Source organism: Eublepharis macularius, chromosome 9 (genome assembly GCF_028583425.1).
Source record: "Eublepharis macularius isolate TG4126 chromosome 9, MPM_Emac_v1.0, whole genome shotgun sequence".
Classification (NCBI taxonomy): Eukaryota; Metazoa; Chordata; class Lepidosauria; order Squamata; family Eublepharidae; genus Eublepharis; species Eublepharis macularius.
In genome coordinates this window covers 40,018,766-40,033,439 of record NC_072798.1, presented here as the reverse complement: position 1 = coordinate 40,033,439, position 14,674 = coordinate 40,018,766, and the positions used below count along the sequence as shown (strand labels likewise).

At 41.3% G+C, this 14,674-nt stretch overlaps 1 protein-coding gene across 5 annotated transcripts in view; it reads right to left on the bottom strand.

Moving 5' to 3' along the window:
- TEF (TEF transcription factor, PAR bZIP family member) overlaps positions 1-14,674 on the bottom strand; it is a 36,214-nt gene that overhangs the window by 13,187 nt on the left and 8,353 nt on the right. For 2 of the 5 annotated variants that reach the window (XM_054988012.1, XM_054988013.1), the window contains exons 1-2: positions 12,002-12,250; positions 1,091-1,414 (exon numbers count right to left, since the gene is read on the bottom strand). In XM_054988012.1, the coding sequence (XP_054843987.1) occupies positions 1,091-1,414; positions 12,002-12,140 (463 nt within the window). In that variant the 5' untranslated portion in view covers positions 12,141-12,250. Of the gene's footprint in view, positions 1-1,090; positions 1,415-4,587; positions 4,674-12,001; positions 12,251-14,674 lie in introns of those variants that run through there. The other 3 variants (XM_054988016.1, XM_054988015.1, XM_054988017.1) reach the window with 2 other exon arrangements.

The following is a 14,674-nucleotide window of genomic DNA, read 5'->3' as shown; positions in this document are numbered from 1 at the left end:
CTTGTACCTATATATTTTAAATCATTCAGAGAGCACTTCATGGCATTCTTAGAAGTAACTCTGAGAGGCAAACTGTGAAAACAAAACTATGGTTTGATATGACTGGCATGCTAAGAGGCTCCAGAGAAGGAAAAGGATAATCAAATAATGAGTCTCGCAGTCGCAAGGGCTTATCACCACTGTCTTGGGAAGTATAGTTGTATGTGTGCCACAAGGGAATTCTCAACTATAGGCATCTTATACATGACGCAGAGTCAGCATTCTTAGGAGTTCAGCCATTCCCATAAAAAAATTACCCTCTGGCAGAAATTCTTCAAGACAGAAGGAAAGCAAGCCAAGCCAAAATAAATCCAAAAATAAGGGAGAAGATGGCCCAGATATAGAAGAGAACCCTAAGGGGAAAAAATAAATCTAGTACTATTCAATTAGACACTAACATATGGCAATGGAAAGCTAAGGGGGCAGCTAAAAACCTGACAAAATGCATCCCCTAAAAACCAGGATTTGTTGATCACAATAGCAGGGGTTGGCTACCTAATAATTTTGGGGCAATTTCTATTGGAATTAAGCTCTTTGATAATCTGATTGTGGTGCATCTGAAAAAAAGAACTATCAAGCAGTATTTCACTTTTACCTTTGGGTCAGAAGCTCAATGGCCAGTATCTATACTCTGTAGTAGAGATTCTCTTGAATTAGATAAAGAGTTTTCTAGAAAAGTCTTGAGGCCATGTCACAGATTCAGGGAGTGTACAGAGCAAAATGAATGGATGGAAGGGATAATAAGGTGAGGGTAACCTGATTTGCCATGGCACTTCAGAAGTAGGGGGTAGAAAAAGGTTCATTACTAGTGGACACAGTAGGACAAATTAGGCTATTTTTTCTCATGAGTCTTGATTGTACATACATTTAAATAAAATTACTACTGATTAGGAAGCAACAGATTAACATATCAAGTTGATGTTTTACTAAAGGAAAGTTAAAGTGGCAAAAGCCACTGCTGGTGTCTAAATCTGTAGCAGCTCGCCCAGGAACAGAACACATCTCGTACACTTTTGAGAGATATCCCTTGCCCCTTCAGAGTTCTACCTACCTTCACTTGTGGTAGTTTCTGATGGCTGGAAAACCACTGTGGAAGATGGTGAGGCTGGGGATGCAGCAGAAGCACTGGCAGCTTCTTTTCCTTCCAGTTCAGCCACAGGCAAGAGTGGGTTCTGATTCAGGTCCAGGTGATTCGGACTAGAGGGAATCCCATTCTCTAACAGGAACTCATCCAAATCCATATACTCCAGATGGAAAGACTCCCCATCATAAGGAATAGTTTTGTCCCAGATCGGAGGCATGAGGGAGGCTGAGACAGCCATTGTACTAGCAGCCGCTGCTTCATCTTCCTCAAGTTTTTCCTTTTTCTCTTTATCTAAGAAGCAAACACATATAGTGTAGTTTAGACGATTAAAGAAGTATCTTTAACAGTGAGTTCTATTAGGCCTGGTTCACACATCACTTTATTACTCAGCAACACCATAGCCCAAATACAGTCTAAAGACCAATGTGGCAGCTCCCTTGCAAAAGCTAAGCAAGTCTAAGGACAGTTACACACAAGTTGCCCTGGCCTGGATGTTATTGAGAAGAGAGTTTTTCCTCCTCAGCTTCAGGGTACTTTCTATCTCCTCAGTTTCCCCCAGCTTTTCTGTGATCTTTCCCAAACCTAATTTGTTGCAATGTTTTGAGAAAGATTTTAAGAAAATCAAGGTTGTATCCTTCAGATGAGAACATCTCAATCTTCCCTGTCTCTCTCATATCCGTGCCGTTTTCCATGACCCAATTACCCTGCAGCAGTCATTTCTCCACCCACCACTCAAGGGCTTTGCTTTATTAAAATATCAGCAATTAGAAATATGACAATCTGTCTATTATAGTCTCTAAATGCCAAGCTTTCATTTTTTAAAAAAATTAAATCTCTAGCTCCTTTCGTTGTAGAGATATCCCTTTATATCTCCACAACAGACGGGGCTAGAAGCTTGCTTACTTCTTTTTTCTTTAAATGAGGGCTGTGAATTCAGAAACACTGCCATGTTATAACGATATTGTCATAATGTTATGATATGCTAATTGCTGATTTAAAAAAAACAACAAAGTCCTCTGGTGGTATGAGAAATGGCCAATGCAGAGGCTGGACAGGGAAACCTGCAATGTGGAAATCCCATTACTGCTGTGCTGTACTGGCAATCGTAATGGGTTGTATGAAGAAACCATACAAACTGAGCCTCATGTGGAAAACACTTGAGTCTAGTCAATGTTTGAATGAGACTGCTTGGGAACCCTATGTATGTTGCTTTCAGCTTCTTAGAAGAAAAGGCAGTATAAAAGTATAACAAACAAACCCTTGACTGAGCAAGTGTTCAGTTAATGCACGGTGTGGAGAAAGTGGATAGAGAACTCTTTCTCCACTCTGGGGAAGTACCTAATATAGGATAGATAAAAGAACTACTTTGTTCACACAACTCACTCATGGAACATACCATCATGATAGAGTGACCATTACCAGCTTAGATAGATTTTAAAAGAGATAGGACAAATTCCTGCAAAATAAGTCCATTAATGGCTATTAGTCATGGTGGCTAAATGAAACATCATACCTGAACTATCAAAAATGCATACAGTCCTCTACACTGGGATTTATTTATTTAGAAAATTTTATGCCACCTCCAGACCTGCCAGAGGCTTACAAAAATGGAGCAAACCAAGCACACAGTAACACCAAATAAAACAATCAAGTCAACAACATGAGCTGCTGTAGCACAGTGCTTAAGTGGTTTTGCTGCAAATCAGCACTCCACTGGTTCAAATCCCACTACTGCCATGAACTCAATAGGTGGCCTTGGGTAAGCCAGTCCTCCCAGCCCCAGCCCCGCAGCTATATTGTGGGGATAATAACACTAACTTGTTCATTGCTTTGGGTGAGGCACTAATCTGTCTAGAATAGCGGTATATAAGTGCAGTTATTATTATTATTAAAAAGATACTCATAAAAATAGACACTAAAAGTAAACCAAATCATACAAGCACATAAAATAGCACAGTGGTCTAAAAATGATATTAATAAAAGAAACCTCAGGCTAGGGGCAGACCATAAAACAGCAAAAAAGAAAAAAAGAACCTCTTAGATAAAAGGCTGGTAAAGAGAAATGTTTTGACCTGGTGCCTAAAGGAAAGTAAATGTCAGGTAAGGCTCAAGAGGGAGAAAGATCCTACAGCAAAATGCCACTGCTGGAAAACTTGTCTCTGGTTGACAATTGACTCACTTCTGAAGGCAGGGGCACAGAGACAGAGCTTAAGAGGTGTGTGTCAGCTGGTGGGCTAGACAGTTTTGGAGGAGGTGTTCCTTCAAGCACCCTGCGTCTAGCCATTAAGGGCCTCAAAATAAGAACGAGCACTCTGAATTGTGCCTGATACCACATGGGTAGCCAAGGTAGATATTTAAATACAGGGGTGATGATACAATACCTGTATCCAGCCTAATAATAAGCTCTTTGCTGCACCCTGGGCTAAGTGAAGTTTCTGAATAGGTTTCAAGGGCAGCTCTGTGTACAGCACATTACATTAATCTGAAATTTATTTATTTATTTCATCTAAAAGATTTATATTCTGCCGTTCATCCCAATCAGGGAAAGCAAGGCAGCTAACAACTAAAAACAGAACACTATAAAATATATCATGTACATAAAATACATCATAAAGGGAATTAAAAGCCAGAACAGTACCAGCACCTTTGGTGTGTGTGTGGGGGGGGGGGATTTGTGAAAATCAGTGCAACCTTATATATGAGTACCAGCACCTTTTCTTTTTACAAAATAAGCACTCTCTGTGTATAAAAGCAGAGAAACATCATTTAAAAACATGGGGCAGAAAGGAGCATTTATTGAGGGAATGCAGAGAATCAAAGAAGTATTCACCTGCTGGCAGAACACAGTGATATGCGTGTGAACATCCTTGGAGTTCTATAATCTTGACACCATGACCAAAAAAGTCCTCTTATCAGTTTGCCACCTGTCAAACTTCAGAAGGCACCTGAAGCAGGGCCTCCAAAGAAGACCATAGTGGTTGGCTAGGTTTGTAAAAGAGAAGGCAGTCCTTAAGGTATGCTGGCCCCAGACCATATAGGGCTTTAAAGGTCAACACCAACACCCTGAATTGGGCTTAGGAACAAACTGAGACCCAGTGTAGATGAGCCAAGGCTGGAGTGAAATGGTCACTACAACCCATTCTGATCAACATCCTGGTACAGTATTCTGTACCAATTGAGGTTTCTAAACACTTTTCAAGAGCAATCCCAAACAGAGTGCATTGCTGTAATCAATCGTAGATGGTACCAAGACATGCACAATGGTGGGTAAATCTTTTTCTGCCCAGGAAAGGATGCAGTTGGATAACCAGTTGAAGCTAGTGAAAGGCAATAATCACAGCCAGCACCAGCAGTAGATCTGGGTCCAGCAGCACTCCTATGCCATAGGCGTGCTCCTTCAGGGAGAGTGCAACTCCATCCAGAACAGGTGACACCTTAATTCCCAAGTCAGTCTTTCCACTCACCAGTAGCAGTTCCATCTTGGCAGGATTAAGCTTCAGTTTATTAGCCTGCATTCACCTCAAAATTGCCTCCAGGTACCAGTTCAGATTTTCTACAGCTTCCTGGGAATCAGCTGGAAGCATGAGACAGAGTTGAGTGTCATCTGCATAATGGTGACAGACCAGCCCAAATCTGCAGGTGATCTCACCCGACAGTTTCATGTAGGAGTTAAATCTGCAATCTGTCAAGCTAAGCAGTCACAACGGGCCACTGAGCAGTCCACCTCTTTCTGTAGGCTAGAACCCAATAGGACTTTGGCCACCTGGAACAGCTCCACTAGCCTATACCGTGCAGATCTAATTGTGGCATAAAATAATTGCTTTTTTTGCTGCCATTAATGCCACAGAGTAAGCTCTGATCTTTCACCTATATCTTATCAGATTCAACCCAAGTTTTCCTCTATTATTGCTCTAGCCATCTTCCTTGTCTTTGTATCACTCTCCCTTGGATGTGATCAGTGCATAAAGAGGCCTGATGAAGCTTCTTGAAGAATGGCCATAATTGGCTTATCAGCCAAAGCCAACAAAAGGTGTTACTTGCCATAGAGGAGACCTGAGCCTCTAACTGTAAGCCATGTTTCAGTAGTACCCCTAAACTACAAATCTGTTCCTAATGGGGGAGGGTAATCCATTAAAGAACAGGTTGAGTCCAGTCCTCAAGTAGCTTCTCCTTGATTAGCAGCACCTCAGTCTTTTCTGGATTGAGCTTCAGTTTATTGGCCCTCATCTAACCCACTGCCTGTTCCAAGCACCTGTTCAGGACTTCCACAAATTCATCTGGCTCAGTGTTTAAGGAGAAATAAAGCTGGATGTCAGCTGGATATTGATTGCAGCTCACTCCAAATCCCCAGTCAATCTCTCCCAGCAATTTCAAGTTAAATAGCATGGGTATAAGTTTAGCACAAATGCCAGATTGCTGAGCAGGAATCCCCAGGCACCAACATCTTGGAACTGGTCAGCAAGGTAATATTGGAACCACTGAAACACAGTACCCTCAGCTCCCAGCTTAGCTATCCTCTCTACAGGAAGATACCACAGTCATTTATCCATGCTTATTTTCTCAAACTTTTAACAAGTACTTTGAGAAAAATGCAAACATATATTTTAGCTACCACTAATCTAGCCACTTTCACGTTTATTCCCCAATAAAATGTGTAAATTCTAAAAATTCTTCTATCACCTCCATAAGAATATTTGGAAACAAACAAACAAACAAACATGGCATTACTGTTTTGGCTATAAGCAACTTCAGTCAACTTGAAGTAAATCTGATATAGTGGATGGAGAACAGGCCATGTATTATGGAGTCCCAAGTTCAAATCCTTGCTCAAGTGTGAAGGTCACCATGGGCCACTGAGCAGTCCATGAATAAGTTTCAAACTACTCTATCTCTGAGGAGAATAAAATTGGATGAAACCATAACTGTATCCTGGGCTACTTGGAAGACAGAAAGGAAATGAATGTGAGCAAGAACTGTTTTCAAGTTCCCCTTTATATCTCCAATTCTTAAATCAAAGGGTATTCAAGGAAGGATAACAGTACCTAAGAGAAATCAAAGGACATGTCCCCAGGTTTTAAAAAATTAGGTTGGTTATGCTATGATTATACTGTAGGAAATTATTTTCAACAAATTAGGTAATTTACAATATAATATAAAGAATACAGTTGTCCCTTTCAAAAACAATTTCCTGAAATCCTAAATTTAAATTGAATATTCAGTGCAATGAACAGCTCATTTCTCAGTGGGGTTGCTTCATTTCTGTTTCAGTTTGCGTTTGGTATTCTTTTGCTACTAGCCCCATCTTGAATGAGTGGATCTATTTTATCCTCCAATTTCAATTTACCTTTTTTTGTTGGTTTTACTGCTGCTGCTGTTTACAACTGGTTTTATTTTAAATTAATTGTTTCATTTGAATTTTATTGTGAGCCAACTTAGACATATCTTCTGGATAGGCAGAACGAAAATATTTTAATAAAAAGCTGGGTAATTTTTTAAAATGTATGCATCATTTCAAAAGTTAAGCATTTTATATGAGATAAATAATGCAAAGAGAAGATAAAACAGAGACCATACTCTTACACTGCAATCCTATGGAGAGTTACTCCACTTTAAGTCCATTGACTCCGCACGAATGGTTTTCCCTGCTTCAGCTTCTAAATGACCTCGATTTTTTCTTGTGTTTCCACACGTGGGAAGGCAATCCTAGCAGCAGATTCCAAGTCACTGCACGTTTTGTCTGTTTTTTTTCCATCCTGCTTTCCCCCGACTTATTTGTCCATGCGCAGCAGATTAGGGATTTTAATCATGCAGAATTCTTTATCCGATGTTCTCCCCACCCTTGCCCTTTTCTCTCACCCTTCGAATCAACTTAATTTGATTGGCCAATCATGTTTTCTAAGCTACACCCACTACCTTTCCCTTCCCCTTTAAAAAAAAAATGTAAAAAAACGTTGCAACGTTTCTACAAATCTATGCAGAAACATATCCTGTGTCACATGACAACAGCTGACCAATAATGGGTCCATTTTACAACACGCCAAATTTGTTACTTGTTGCTCGCTGACAGCTGACAGCTTCTGAGGTAGAGTGAAAGTGTGATGGAGGGACTTCAGCGTTCAACTAGTGGTCTAGGCATTTCATGGAGGGAGAAAGAGACCGTCCTCAACACAACACCTATCACTAAACCACACCGCTCACGAAGAAAGTGGGAAAGATAGACGCGGGGTCATTGGTAACAATTTTCCCTCCAAATGTCAATAGCCAATATTCTTCCACAATATCTGCGGGAAGTGCTCTGGCCTATCCAATATGTTTATTTGATGCAACGTTTATGTGTAGCAACGTTTTTTTGTGGGAATTTTTTTTCTAATGTGTTGGTTTGATGCAACGTTTATGTGTAGCAACGTTTTGGGGGGGGGAATGAAGATGTGCATCATTCGATACTTCCCCCAGAAAAAGCGATGAGGAATCGATTTTTATCCTGTCAAAAATTCCGCATGATAGACTTTGAGCCGATGAAATGTGCGAAACAAAAGCCTAATGTGGAATCGAGGAGAAGTGGATTCGTAGGACTCCACCGCGGCATGACTGCTCAGAAAGTCCGATCAAAATTGATCATGCGGAATCCCCCTTAGACTCACAGACAGAAGGTACATAAGGAGAATATGATACCAAAGGGTAAGAGAACGGAGAATATCAAGGAATAAAATAAAATTGGTAAAGTTTGTGTATCAGAAGGGAGTATATTCCACATGAACAGAAGCAAGACAGAGATGGAAGAAAGAATAGAAATATGCCAACAAAATGGAAGGAGTACTGAGAAAATAATAATGAGGGGCAAGAGAATATAAGCCCTTAGGACCAACCCTATTTATTACATGTTTATCCTACCCTTTCTCCTGGGAATTTATAGCAACATACATGCTAGTTAACTGCAAATATTACTGCTAGTTTATGTTTTTATTTTGTTGCTATATTGTTCTGAGGCTGCTAAGAAATTTAAGCTCCAATTAAGCTGAGATTTGTCCATAAATACAACCTGTTACCCAAGTTCATGAGTTTCCTTCCTCCCTTCTTGAACAGAGAGCAATTAAGGATTCCTGATTTGAAACAAATTCTGGTTTCCCATGACATATGAATGCAGGTGCTCAAATGAATCAGAGTTTGTTTACTTCCCACACACCAGAATTCTTCATGCTCCACATGAGAAAGGGGAGGGGGAGATGCATACATGAGCAAAGCAGTAAGCCATGTTCATACACAACATTAGAACGCCTTCTGACATTTGAATGCTGCTTGTTATTGCTGCTGTTTTACTGTAAGTGATGTCTATTTTAACATGTGGTTATTTTATGCTTGTATTTTTAAATTGTTTATATTTTGCCTATAAACAAACAAATATAAACAATTTTGTAAAATACCTTTTTCAAGTAACAGCAGTAAAACTGACATAGAAGTTACCAGAAAAATTAAATACAAATAAAATACAAATCCAGACTTCTCACTTTATCACCACAATAACTCTGAGAGGCAGGTAAGACCAAAACTTACTGACAGGCTCAAGGTCACCTAGTAATATTTGTGGCTGAGCAAGGAAGAGTCATTGTAAACAAACATTACCACTGTCTCCTCCAACTTATTTTCCAGCAAAAAAAAATCTATCACTCTATTTTTTGTATGTCAATGATCCAAAAATTTCAACATTCTCTTTTACTGGTCAAGCAAAGGGAGGCCTTTGATTTAACTCTATTCTGCTGATTTTGGTTGACTGTAATACGATAACCTCTTAAGCAATGAAGTATCAAAATAAAATATGGTGTGCTCAAGATCTAACTGTATGCTTCAAGTTCAAACAGTTTGGCCTCTCTACCCATTTTCAGATAAGGAGAGGGGTGGGGGAGGAAGAAACGAACATAGATATAATGCAATACTGTATCTCCCTTTAAGACTCAAAAATGAGAATTGACATTGTTGCCCTGAATATTTATTTTATTATTTTGCATTTCAAAGATGAAACTTAGCTCAACCCTTTCAAGAGAGGCAGGAAATATGCACCATGAAAAGCCATGGAGAGAAGTTGTGGTTTATTGGTCAAGCATTTGCTCTGTAGACCAAAAGTCCCGAGTTCAATTCCTGGCTTCTTCACTTAAAAAAAGGATCAAGTGATGTAAAAAAAGTTCACTTGAGACTTTGGAAAACTGCTGCAAGTCTAGGCAGATGAAACTAACTTGAGACACCAGTAGTCCAATTCAGTATAAGTCAGCTTCAAATAGAGAAGACTGGGGGGGGGGGATGGCTATCTTGAAGATTATGAAATCTGAACATAAATGTTCAGTGACCACTCAAGGTTAAAAATAAAAAAAAATCAAAAGCCTGTCTTGACCATCCCCCAATATCTCTTTTCAAGGGAGCCAGCAAATATTTAAGACACAATGCAATGTGGTATCTGTCTTGAAGATCAAGATACTGGAATGAAAGTTGGTATGACACATCAGTACTCAATTATACACTTTATATTCAAAACTGTATTCCTCATAAACACCTGTTTTCAGAAAGACTAACAGTGAGATGACAGAAACACTCAGTTTTACTAGTCCAATGTGTGTTCACCAAGTTAATTGCTTGCCTTGTCTTTATTATTGTTCTAACAGATGCACTCAGAAAGAGAAATTGTAAGCTGAAGAGGCAAAACCTGAAATGACCCAACAATGGCTGTGGCAGTCCTGTACGTCAGAGTGTTTCTAGGGCATGTAAGACCTAAACACCACATGAGGACAGCAATGATACCTGCTAGTTCAAACACTGTTTGAGATTTAGCAGATAAGAACACTTGATACAGTTTTAAAGAATGAAAAGTGAATGATGTAGCACTGTATCAGCTGTGGCCGAAGCTGTCATTTGAATGCAACCTTACCATCACTATATTTGTAGAAATAGGAATGTTAAAAAATTATTAGGAAAAAAATATAAATTCAGAATGAAAGTCACTCAGAGTTGTTTTAAATTGTTTGGTTACTATTACCCAGTATCTACATGTTTCCGCTGAACTGAGGTATTAAAGGAAGACCTGCATCTTCATTAGTTCAATGCACACAGGGTATTCACTAAGGAACCTTGAGTATCCAAAATTCTCTAAACACCTATCCAACACATGTCTGGAGATGTATATTTACATGTTTACTGATGGCAAGAGTATGGCAAACAAGGCTGCCGTAAAAACTGACCTAAGGAAGAAAGAGAACTAGGTCTGTTTAGTTTTAACATGATTGTGTAGTAAGACATTCTAGTAGCTGTAATATTAGTAATGATTAGTTTGCCACAAAGTTTTTCCTGTGTTAAAAAATGGATATCAATATATTCAGCTGCTGTTCTACCAGCATCTGGCTCCTCTTCCTTGGCTCTTAGGACATCAGAGATCTCACAGTAACAAGAACTAATGTTGGCTGGAAGAAGGGAGAGACAATAGTTTTGCTTTATTGTAATCTAAGCAACAAGTGAAAGTGGTATAGTGATACAGTAAATAAATGTGCACAACTTGTTTCTTTAAAATCAACAGGTATACATATACCTTTTCAAACCTTTGTGTTATTGCAATGTAGACAATTAACTGGTTTCAGCATCAGGTGTTATTCTTTTACATTTTAAATCACATAAAATACATATCTAGTCATACAGGTTAACAGAAAAGACATCTAAAAGACCCATAAATCAGTTCAAAGATCCAGTTCGTCCTCACCTCAATCAACAAAATATAAAACTCCTGTAAGCCCCTAGATCCAGCCAATATTCTTCCAACCAGTTATCACCCCCATATTTTCTTTTTAAACCAAGGGTAACTTTGAGCATCAAACCTATACCTCTGTGCACGTTTGAACTCCCTATTGTGTGGTGCACAGAGACCAGAAAGAACAAAAGAATACAAGGCAAGCATTCACCCCGATTCAGCAAGATAAATAGAAGAAGCAGGAAACTGCAGGGCACTGCACATACGTTGGTAAATCACTTAAGGAAACCACTATTTGCACTACAACATGTCAATGGCTATGTATTTTCACTTCTGTCTTGCAACGAATTTGGAGAAACTATACATTGTTAGGGAGATTCGTTTCAGACCAGCAGGATTTGAATCCAGTGGCTAAGAGACCAACAAGATTTTCAGGGTGTAAGCTTTCTAGAGTCAAAGCTGCCTTCTTCAGATACAGGGAACTTTGACTATCGAAAGCTTGCACCCAGAAAATCCTGTTGCTCTCTAAGGCACCACTGGACTCAAATCCTGCTATTCTACTGTAGACCAACACGGCTACCCAACCAAAACTATCTTTCAGACCACATTGCTTGGGAGCTTCTCTTCCTCTGGTTTATTATGAGGTATCCAAAAGCCTTTTCCTTTTTTGCAAGTTAATTTTCTCTATCTGCAAGAGCGGGCTTTTGACCCTGGCCTCTCCCCTACTGAAATCTCACTCCCCCAGACCAGAAATGGCGCCTCGAATGCATCCCCACCACCTTCTTCGTGTGGGACCTGACAGCTGGAAACTTGGATCAAATCGGCCCCTGGCTTTCCAGGAAGCCCCATTTTTCTATCTACGCTTTCTGAGGCAGGGCGAGCGATGAAGCCAACGAAATAAACAAAGCCACGAGAATCTCGGCCGCGGAGGAGAAGCGCCCGGCCCGACACCGCTTCTCCTCCCTCCCCCGAAGCAGGAGCGAAGGGCGAACCAGGGCGGCGACCTGCCCCACTGGAGGCCGCCGGCGCAGCCCTGCCCGTCTCTCCCTCCCTCTCGTCGACTCTTTCGTCCCCATCCCCACCCGACCAACACTCGACCGCCCCGCGGCGATCGCCGAGACAGCGGCCACGAGCTGCGCTCCCGCCGCCCTCACCGAGGCGCGCGTCCCTCGGCGGATTCTCCATCAGCTTCTTCAGCACCAGCGGGAAGGCGCCCGTCAGGCCCCGCTCCCGTGGAGCCGTTCCTGCAGTCCCGGCCGCTGCCTCCTGCTGGTGCGCGGCGCGGCTGGACATGCTGGACCCGGCCCTGGGGGCGACTGGCGGAGACCGAGACCCCCCTCGAGGCTGCTGGAGGGCAAGCTGCCGCGGCAGAGGGAGCCAGCTGAGGACCACCCGAGGCTGGCGATTGCGCATGCGCCCCCTTCAGGCTGTGGCTCCTTCCAGGGCCCCAGACTAATTACTATTCATAAGCCTAGCTTTGCCACCCACGCATTCTACGCCCTGTGATTGGCTAAGCCTCTCCAAAGGCGGATCCGGTCGATCCAGTTTAATACCACGACCGCTAGAGACTCCCCTCAGATCAGATCCGGCACGTGCGGCGAAGGGTGAGCGACTTATTAGCATGTTGGCTCCGCCCACTGGACGCCCCAGGCGTCTGCGGCCCTGTCGAGGCTGCTATAGTTTGCGCACGCGCACTTTAAACTTCATTAAACTCCCCAGGAGCCTGCGGGTGCTCGGCGTTGAGACGCGCGTGAGTTTCTCAGGGCAGCCAATAGAAGGAGGAGGTGGAGTCTATGCTCTTCTTTACCTGCGCGTGAAAGAGAGGGGGGAAGGAAGGGCGCCTGGGACCGAACGGTGACGTAAGAGGGGCCAAGTCAAGGTTCGGAGCTGAGCATGGAAAAGACTCGGCGAGCGCCTGCACGGGATTTGCATGCCTGTAATGTAAAGACGAGCGCGTCAAACATGTATGATCACACACGAGCGCGCGCACAAAGTTCGCAATCCTGCTTGCAGGTCGAAGTGTATGTTTGATCATCGTCCAGTGCAAGGAAGGAGGTAGGAGATAAATTCAAAGTCAGAGAAATGTTTCACTGAGACAACGTTGGGCTAAAAGATAATTCCCAGAGAGAGAGAGAGAGAGAGAGAGAGAGAGAGAGAGAGAGAGAGATATTCCAAAGCTTATGCTCGAATTTAAAAAACCGTTAGCCTTTTCAGGTGCCGCAAGACTCGTTTGTTTTCACTGCGATACACCAACATGCCTCTCCTGGCAATAATACAGAAAAGCTGCAAAACGTACAACAGGTGCCAAGGCTATCAGCTGTATGGCTGTCATGTACTGGGAACAGCCTCTTCAGTGATAAACATCTTTGATATTCAGCAGGCCTATTCACTCAGTAAGTTGGGTTTTTTATGGTTGTGAAGGCCTGTTGATTTTTTAAATGTATAATACTGTACTGACTACAGACTTTTCAAGTGCAAGTTTTACATTATTTTCTCATTCTAATGTGTTGTGTTTTGATTTTTTTAAAAATTGTTTGCCACCTTTAGCTTTCAAGGACAGAATTGGTTATAATCTAAATTCGCAAGAGAATCTTTCATATGTAATGCAGCAAAATTAGCCTCTGGAGAATCACATACTAAAATTAATATACATGTCTTTGTAAGTTTAAATCTTCTAGCGGTCTATGAAGCAAATCCTGTTTCCTATTCAATCTATTAATATATGACTAGAAATAATTGCTATCTCCAATGCCCGATTAGCCTAGTACAATCTCAATTTCCAGCATCTGTGTCATGAATCTAGTAATTCTTTGTTGCCCCTACAGTTTCCTTCAAAGCCTATTTCAGAATGTACCTTTTCTATAAGTCTTTTGATTGACTCCCTTAATCATGTCAGCTCTAACCAAGTTTTAACCATGAGCACCTGCATGTTCCCATATCCTTGTTCTTGTTTCTCTCCCCCTCTCCTGTTACCTCATTGCCTCCTGTAGACTGCAAGATTCTTGTCAGCAGACACAAGGCCGTTTTGTCTATAACACTCTGAAATAGCCTGTACATTGATAGCACTGTATAAGTAATAGCATCCATTGAAAGCAATCATGTTCTTAGGAATACCAATTACTACATCCTAAGTCCCTCTTACTATGAGAGGGGTATTTGTTAGATTTCATTGTGTCATATATTGGTTGGCATAATAGTATGCATGTCTCAGCCATCTTTGCTGCAGTAAAAAAGGGAGAAAGCTTATAATAAAAATTAAAAAGACAGCCTGAGGCATAGGCAGTTGAAAAGGGATACTGCAAAAGAAGCCATGGTCCCTAATCTCAGATCATGTTCTTTTCCTGCACAGATAGTCTTCAGTGATTTGTTCCCCTGTCAGTCTTTTCCACAGTCTTTCTCTAGAAGATCTATCACACAGCAACTCGGAGCCCTAACAGTGTCATGAAAGAGGTATAGCTTGTCCCAACTGTCGCTATTGCCATTCCCATATGCAGAAGGGTTCCTTTGGATCACTCAACCATGACTCATGCAAATATTTGCATAGCTGCATCCCTGCTGTAGGCTCCTCAGTGCTAAACAGAGAGGTTAGTAGAGAAACCGTCCCAGCTCAGGAAAATAAGATGAGTGCACTGCTAATATAATTTCTACCTGTTATCAATACATGGCATTAAAAACAACATGACAACCATTTATGTCGTGTCTTGTTCAATGTTTGTGCAGAAACTGAAGATTATTCTAATAATATAGTTCACATTCAGATAAACAGAACAGCTTATTGAGATTGTGTCCAAAACATTAACCTCTGTAGAATAACAACAACAACAACA